The sequence below is a fragment of the Vitis vinifera genome, chromosome 3, assembly GCF_030704535.1.
Source record: "Vitis vinifera cultivar Pinot Noir 40024 chromosome 3, ASM3070453v1".
Taxonomy (NCBI): Eukaryota; Viridiplantae; Streptophyta; class Magnoliopsida; order Vitales; family Vitaceae; genus Vitis; species Vitis vinifera.
The window spans coordinates 15307204-15316141 of NC_081807.1; the positions used below are offsets into that span (position 1 = coordinate 15307204).

The 8938-nt window shown below is 35.1% G+C and overlaps 1 protein-coding gene across 1 annotated transcript; it reads right to left on the reverse strand.

Annotated features, from left to right (window-relative positions):
• Positions 1-30: 30 nt before the first annotated feature.
• On the reverse strand, positions 31-457 carry LOC104878901 (protein FAR1-RELATED SEQUENCE 12-like). Its single transcript, XM_010649815.1, has 2 exons — positions 428-457; positions 31-342 (listed from the first exon to the last, which is right to left on the reverse strand). Exons 1-2 carry the CDS (start codon positions 455-457, stop codon positions 31-33), a joined length of 342 nt encoding a protein of 113 aa, XP_010648117.1.
• Between the last annotated feature and the right edge of the window lie 8481 nt (positions 458-8938).

Sequence of the window (8938 nt, forward strand, 5' to 3'; positions counted from 1 at the left end):
TCGCTTGTCATTTTCAATAAACTTTGTCGCTCACTGTCCTTCTCTAGAACACACCCACTTTCGAGATATTATATCTCCATTCTTGTCTCGCTTCAAATCATCTTTTCGAATACTAAATCCGGCTACTTTTGCTAACATGTTGTAAAATGTTTTAGCCTCATCTATGCAATCGAATTGCAATTTGTAGACTTCTTCATCTGAAATACCCTTCAACACCTTCTCTTTCAAACCGTTTCTACCCAGGTGGTAAGTGCCACCGATAAATGCATCGTCATTGACGACGTCCTCCTCCTTCATTTCAAACTCCCGCTTGATTGTTTTCTCCTTCACCGATTGCATCATCTACATTACATAAATAACGTAAAAAAGTGCCCCAATAATACTTTAACAAATTATCGTATCACTTTTGTATCAATTGATTGCATACTTGAAGATAAACCGAATTCGACAACGTCATCTATTCTCATTTTTGGTTAAAAATTGAGAATTTGAGAAATTATAGAACTGGTGTAGACTGCACACGTGATAATTTCCCCATGATTTTCAATTTAAAAGGTCATATGTTGCAAAATTGATACTTGTCTGCTATACACAATCATAAGCAAAACTTTTTAAAATCATTAAATATCACTTAAAAATCATTATGGTGAGGAAATAACTTGTGAAAATGCAAATGCGACACCAATACCCTAAAAAGATGGCGTTAGACAATGATCGACGTCTGACATCTATACAGAAACGCACCATAATTTAAATTGACCTTAGACAACCAAGTGAAGTAATAGTTAAATTCAACTTCCTAGACATGGTTCTGCTGTTGAGGCTAAGGTTGTAGTGCTTTTGGAGGTCCTTGTGCAAGAACAATATTTCAGATTGTCCAACTTTTTTGTGGTAGGGGATGGTGTTGTTGGTCTTGATGAGCATAAAAAAACAATCGCTACAATTGTTTGGTTCCTCATAAACCGAATCTATTCTCTTCCCTTGCTCTAAGCTATTATAATGTGGAAGAAAGTGGTTGACCTACAAATTCACTGGATGCATTTTGGTGCTGCTTACAAAATTTGGCAGTGTCTACCGGTTGAGAAAATGTATCAACCGGTCTTATTTAACCGGTCGACCGGTACATGTTCACTGTTATAATATCTTAACAGAGTAGCTAATTATTTCTTTTCGTTGTTCATTTCATTAAGGCCTTCATTCCTTATCAGAACGTTAGAATGTTGCCCTATTTAGGCATACTATGTTAACAAAAATTCCATCATTAATCTTAGTTGTCATCTTCAAGGAGTTTGCCAGTCACAATAATTAATACCTCTCATGCACATTCTTTAAAAACATGGAAAATCACTTTTATATAATTCTATCTAAAAGCATGGAAGCTTTTGGGTACGCCGCCAAACTTATTCCAAACTTACCCCATATTGGGAGTCAATAATACACATTTCTTAAGGTTGATTCTCTTCTTTTAAGTCAGTTGAATATGTATTACCCTATAATTTTGATGATAGTGTGATTTTTACAGCCAACATGAATCACTTATATTATATAAATTAATGTCAACTGTTCAACAGATCACTGATGCATATTACTAACAATGTGCTATAGACAATCAAAATCCAAACTCTTTAACATCATTACATACCATTTAAAAATCACTATTAGGTTTTGGGAATATTTCCCCATCCATTTGAAAGATGAGGGCATTCAGCTTAAAAAATGTATTATGGATTTGTTTACCTATTCTTTATTGAGTTAAAGATCATACCGTTAAAATGGAAAGTCCAAGTGTGATGCAGCTTGACCTGAAGATTTGTCTTCTGGATGTTTTTTGTAACCTGTTCTCTAACATATAGCAGACCTCATTCAGTCTCCAAGCTCCTTACAATATGTTCCCTTCCAAATATATACTAACATATGTATGTGGTTGGTTGATGGAGTTATTACATTTTTTAATAGGCTGCCACATGTTGAAAACCTACCACCACAATGGTACACTTAGTGGTTGATAGTTTGGATATTTGCATCAGTTTTTTAGGTGCCATTAAATATAACATTTATAGCAGGTGGGAAAGTCAGCCTAATGTGGATATTTTTTACACCCATTTGAAATGGATATATGTATAACTTAACAAAATATAAAGGGGAGATATGGACTTAATTGATAATATTGACATTTCTTACTGTTGTTTAGCCTATTTATTGTAACTATGTTTTCATACCGTTTCCTACTTACTATATTTTTTCATCAATTAACGTGATTTATTTTTAATTAATGCTTCCTAATATATCCTAGATATGAGAAAGGTTAGTTAATTAGACTTAGTTACGTAAAATGAGATATGTTATGATATTCTACTAATGGAAATTTTAAATAAATTCAGATTCATTAATTTATTTCACTCACCATGGTATATCGTACTTATTCGAACAATTTGTCATACAACCATAATTAATTTTAATGCCCCTATGGTAGTATATGTTAGTTAATTACAATTTTAATCTAATAGGTGTGACTATATCTTAGTGAGTTCATTATACTATATTTTTTCATGAATTAACGTAATTTATTTTTAATTAATGCTTCATAATATATCCTAGATATGAGAAAGGTTAGTTAATTAGACTTAATTACGTAAAATGAGATATGTTATGATATTCTACTAATGGAAATTTTAAATGAATTAAAATGAGATATGTTATGATATTCTACTAATGGAAATTTTAAATAAATTCATATTCATTAATTTATTTCACTCACCATGGTATATCATACTTATTCAAACAATTTGTCATACAACCATAATTAATTTTAATGCCCCTATGGTAGTATATGTTAGTTAATTACAATTTTAATCTAATAGGTGTGACTATATCTTAGTGAGTTCATTATACTATATTTTTTCATGAATTAACGTAATTTATTTTTAATTAATGCTTCATAATATATCCTAGATATGAGAAAGGTTAGTTAATTAGACTTAATTACGTAAAATGAGGTATGTTATGATATTCTACTTATGAAAATTTTAAATAAATTCAGATTCATTAATTTATGTCACTCACCATGGTATATCGTACTTATTCGAACAATTTGTCATACAACCATAATGAATTTTAATGCCCCTATGGTAGTATATGTTAGTTAATTACAATTTTAATCTAGTAGGTGTGACTATATCTTAGTGAGTTTATTATACTATATCGTACATATCAGAAAGGTTGTCATATTTTATTTTCCTTAATATAAATTTTGTGAAATTAACTTCAATTAATTTATTTAAGGTACATCAAGATATTTAATCATTTAATCCATTATAGGTTAAATGAGTTCATATGGAAACTATTAAATTAAAAGTGTAGCAAATATAATGTAAGACATTAAGTTAATTAAATTTATTAGTTCATAAACTGGATGTCTTTCCATATACTAGGAAGGTCGACCGACGTTCAAACCACTTATAACCCTTAGCCCCTTTGTCTTCTACTCCATTATTCTTCATCCTCGTGCAAGACCTGAACCCATCCGTCTTCCACTCCAGTCTTCTTCATCCTCACGCAATACCTGAAGGCCACTCGGAATATTCATGGCTCCAAAACGAGCACCGGTCGAAGCATCCTCCACCGGTAGGAAATGGAAGAGAACGGCAGTATCAAGGATGCGCAGGACCAACAAAAAGACCTCCGACCGACAACAACCCAGCGACAGCAAGCAGAACACCTCGGATGGAGCACAATGCACCACCAACAAAGGAAAATGACCGGTCGTCGAAGCAAGTCCGGAGGTTTGTAAGAAGGCCACCTTTGATCGATCTACGTTCGCAACCCCTAACCTAGCCCAACGATTTCATTTTCACTTTGCGAATCGGACCATAATCCTGGGTAGGAACATTGATTTTGCAAAGCTCAGTTATTTCCATTTTGATGTGCTTTTCGCGAGAATGGGTTGACTTCCTATTGTCTCCGTCAAAGAGTTCCTTTATCCCAAGGTTGTCAAATGTTTCTACTCCAATATGACATTCGAAGATGAAGGACCCATTACTACCACGATTAACGGTGTACAGATCGTTTTTGATGTTGCTGAACTTTGTCGGATTTTAGAGATTCCAAATGAAGGGTTTTGTTTGTATGAAGCTAAGAAGTGGCCAAGGGTGGAAGGTTTCAAACCTGCAGAAGCTATACAGAGGCTATATGGTTACCCGAGATCTAGTAGACCAACTTCCCATTTGTTGACTGTGTTGAGTCGTATCCTACATCACATGATATCGTACATTTTCATCCCTAAAGAAGGGCACCAAGATGATGTATCTTTCTTGGAGGCTTTTTTGGTTGACAACATTCTCACAGAAAGAAAGGTTAATATTGGTTACATAATTTTCCAACATATGAAAGCATGTTCAATCAGCGAAGATTCAGTTCTCCCCTATGGCATGTTTATCACAAAGATTGTCAAATACTTCAATGTCAATTTGCGCAATGAGACAGACGGGAAAAAACTCAAATCATTTGATACATATGATCGGGCTTCACTTCGGCGCATGCATTTTGTTCGGATGAAAGATGGTTCATGGGCAAGGAAGTCTTTTGTTCCCCCCTCAGAGGTTGATGTGTCTTCAGACAATGGGTCCTCCGAGGATGAAGAATATGAAGATCAAGATGTGCAGGGAAGAACTTATGCAAAATCAAATGTCACACGAATACCGTCAAGAGGTGGTGTAAGAGCTAGGGCGTTAACAAATCATCCTTCACTAATTGGACCAGACGACTCTGAGGCATCAGATAACCTCAATGCCTAGATTAACTCCCTTGGTACCCGCTTGGAGGAGATTGTATTAGCCAATGACCGACGTTTGACATCTCTGGAGAATCGCATTGATGGTTTACACGAGGAAGTGAAAGAGGGTATGCAAGTTATACGAGGCCAGCATGATGAGATGATGGTCTTCTTGCGATCCCACTTCCCGCTTCATGGACCAGACCATATATGACCCCTTCTACATTTTGTACTAGTTTTATAGTTATTAAACTTTAATTCTGTTTTTGGACATTTGGCTAATGTAAATGACCTTTTGTAATTATGACTTCTCGTATTACTTATGGATGTAGTGATCGGCCATTCACATAAATGGCGTAAATGTATTCGCTCAATGCTGATGATGGTATATGGATGATGTATTTTCCTCTACATGTATATATTATATCTAGCTTATTTTGTTTATAGCTCTTGATATATAGGTTATTTTCATCTCTTTAAACCTTCTTCTATATATTTAAAATTGTTGGTGGACATCACATAATTTAGGTTCCCATTTGGGTGCCATGAATATTTTTGTGTTTTAAATATTGAGTCTGTAATCCCTAGTTTCGGATGGCAAAAGGAAGGTTATGACTATTTCCATCAAAAGCATAGAAGAATCATGCGTTAGGAAGGTTATATTGAGTATTGGTTCCTCGTAAAACGTATGTATTCTCCTCCCTTGGTCTAATCTACTATAATGTCTACGAATATGGTCACCCTACTATATATTTTTTTCATAAAACTTGAGCAGTTTCAACTGGTTGAGGCAATGCATCAACCGGTAGCAAGTGCCCATTTTGGTTTTGCAAAAAAAAAAAAAAATGGCAGTGTCAACCGGTCGAGAAACAGCATCAACCGGTCGCATGTTGGATTGCAACCGGTAGCCACTGGCCATTTTGGGACGCGCATCAAGAAATGACCAGTGTCTACCGATCGAGTGCACAGGTCAACCGGTTGCATATAACCAGTCGACCGGTTCATCATTACTATAATAGGTTGAGATATGCTTGCCTGCTTGCATAAATTATCGTACTAAGTTTTAGCCCTCTTTTTTCCTTATTAAAACCATTCTTGATTTACTACTTTAAATAGATTTTATTTGAGGTCCATTTGGATGTCTTATGAAAACAAATATCTCCATTGTGTTTTGCATAGATTTGAAGTTCAAATCTCAATTCTAGAATGGTGCTATCAATGAAAATGAGATTCCTGGTAATAGGCCGATGGCATGGGAGCAATTTTGACTTCCCCAGTAGGGCCACTATTTTAACTTTTAATTTTTAATCCTCACTTGTGAGCCATTGATTTCCATTGTTGTGAGCCTTTAAATTTCCATTACACATCCAACTGCAGCTGTAGTGTTTACTTCTGACCAACAATTTTCATGCTCAACACATGTTAATGGTCAGATGGAATTCTACTAGCAATGGAAACTTATTGTTTGTCATGTGCATTATATACTACATACTTGCCTATTGTTATGTCCAGCACTAGGTATAGTAGTTAAGCATTTCCCATCACTTCCATTCCCACAAGTGTCATGTCTCGAACGTCAATTTTTTTTAAAGCTGATCTCAGCCTAGGAGAAATGAGGAGGGTCATATTGGGTTGACAATGAAAATTAAATCCTCAGTAGAAGTCTTAAATCCTCAAGAACATTTGTCTACAAAATTTTCAAGTTAGTGCATGGCCATTTGGTGTGACAGAAGATGATTCTAGATGGGATTAAAAAAATGTGAAAAGGATAATGTATAGCTGACCCAAAATTTTAGAACTTATTTCAAGGTTCAAGATGACCTAATGCCCTTGAGGCCTTGTTCAAGTGGTAAAGGGTTGGGGAAGGTTTGTGGGAGGTTCCAAGTTCAAGCCCCAATGGGGATTCAAGAGGACTTAGGTCTGTGTTTCAACTCAAAATTCAGAATGGTCACATTGATAATGGAATCATCCCTTTGAAAGGAAAATAGTTGACTCCATAACATTTTCTGCCTAAGTATTTTAATCAAGGAAGTGCAATTTTTTTCTTTTTTCTTTTATATTTATTTATTTGTGGGGGGTGGGGGGTGAGGAGCGTGGATGGTGTTCTCAATTGTTATGATGACCTTGCTTGGCATTTTAATTGTTGGTGTCCTGAAGAATTACCAAGTTTCGAGGATTTGATGTGATAATTTTTGTGAGTATTCAAGAAGATGCTCCAATTATCAAGATATGCTTGAGGCTTTTTTTATGGCACCATTATGTTTTATATCACTTAAGGTAGGATTGATCTGCACTAATTTTATGAAGAAAAGAAAAAAACTCTCTGATGGATCTCCAAATTGAATATAATTCAACAGCATGAAGATTTAATCCCAAGTATTGGGGTTGGCTACATGAATCTTGGTTTTCTATTCTGCTCTTTAAGCCATACTTTTTGCTTAATCATACACCACCAACATGTTTTGTCTCTCAATTTCAACCATTCTCTAGAATTGACTATATACAATTTTATGTAAAGAAAAACAAGTAATTTTAACTTGTAATAAATAGCATGATTGCTAAAGACCTAAATGATGATACAACTTTAAAGTTGAATGGCCAAAAGACATTTATGTGGTTAACTCCAAATAGTTGGGATTTGGGCTCTGTGAGTTGAGTTGTGGAAATTTGGTAATTCAAAGCTAAGAAAATTAACCCATGCTGCTCCAATATCGGATATCTAGTAATAGCAATTATATATTTCTTTTGAACCATGCAGATATTAATGCGTGCCCTTTCCAGACCTTCATTTGGAAATTATCGTGTTTGGTGGTCTCTTGCAGATTCCAAATATGCAGGGACCGCATTGTTTGTTAAGAAGTGTTTTCAACCAAAAAAGGTCTCTTTCTCTATTGATCAAAAGGGTATTATGGATAGGATCTTTTTGTTGTTTTATCATATGAAGAATTTCTTACTTTGATCAATTGTTAATTCTTTTCATGGTTAAGTAGAAGTTAATTGGACTTTCTTCAAATTGCAATTTGCCCATGCATTGCTTGAACATGTTTCTAGGTAATTTGTTGCATTCATCCATGTGTGTATTTATTTATTGGAATTCTTGTTATGTTTATTTGCACATGTGGGTTTAAAGAGTGGCAAACCGTACATATGATTGGCACTTAACAATAATTTCTTTTGTTGAAGATTTTACACTTTGTTTCATGTTGAGAATCACAGTTATAATAAATTAAAATCATATAATCTTATTTATAACCTGTTAGAGTTAGTAATTAAGGATGATTTGTTGTTTTTCTTTTCCTTTTCTTTTTTTTTTCTCCTCTTTTTGTAAGTTTGAACATGGTTTGAGGGTATTATGTGTATTTTAGCTCAACATTCCATGTATATGACTGCAGCAAGTGGTTGAAAGGACAGATGAATGGATTTTCAGAAGTAAAAGAAAAATGGAAGTTTGTTTTGGCCAAACCTCTATCTCAAATAGCTAGAGATTATGAAAATTGTGTATCATAATTATTTGTGATGATGTAGTTCTTGAATAGCTTGGAATATGCAATCGGCAACTAATCTATCGTTAGTAGCCACTGCTTATTGATAAAGGCTTCTTAGTTCGGGGAGGCTATCTTAAAAATATGGAAAAATCGCCTCAGTGTCTAGGCTTGAGGAGAGAATGGGGCTATTTGAGAGGAAAGATAAGGGAGGACTCAGTGTGGCCCTATGGCAGTAGGATGAGGAGGCCATGCTATGGGATGTGGATTTGGGCTTCAAAGAGTGAATTGCATTCTACATCAAAACCCCAGGACCCTATCCCTTAGAATGTGGCTTCATGGGTCTTATATGGAAGATTGGATGCATGTGAGGGTCCACAGTAGTCACAGAAGGCCCTAAATCAATTACAAGATTAAGGATGCCTGCTTGATGCAAGGCTAGCCGGTCTCTAACCAAAGTTGCCATTGCTAGAATATTGGAGGTCAAACATACATATAACAGAAGGATAGGTTAGCTGGTGCCATGAAAGAAACCGAATCTATTGTTGAGATGATCACTAGGTTCACTGAAATTGTCAATGGCCTTGAAGCAGTGTGAAGGGTCATAAATGAATCCGAAAAGGTGATGAAGATATTGAGGTCTCTCCCCTCAAAGTGGCATACAAAGGTCACTGCTATTCAAGAA

Coding starts and splice junctions, on each gene's coding strand:
- LOC104878901 (XM_010649815.1), bottom strand. CDS start 457: ATGACGTTGTCGAATTCGGTTTATCTTCAA. Junction 343..427: donor CGAATTCGGTTTATCTTCAA/GTATGCAATCAA, acceptor TATGTAATGTAG/ATGATGCAATCGGTGAAGGA.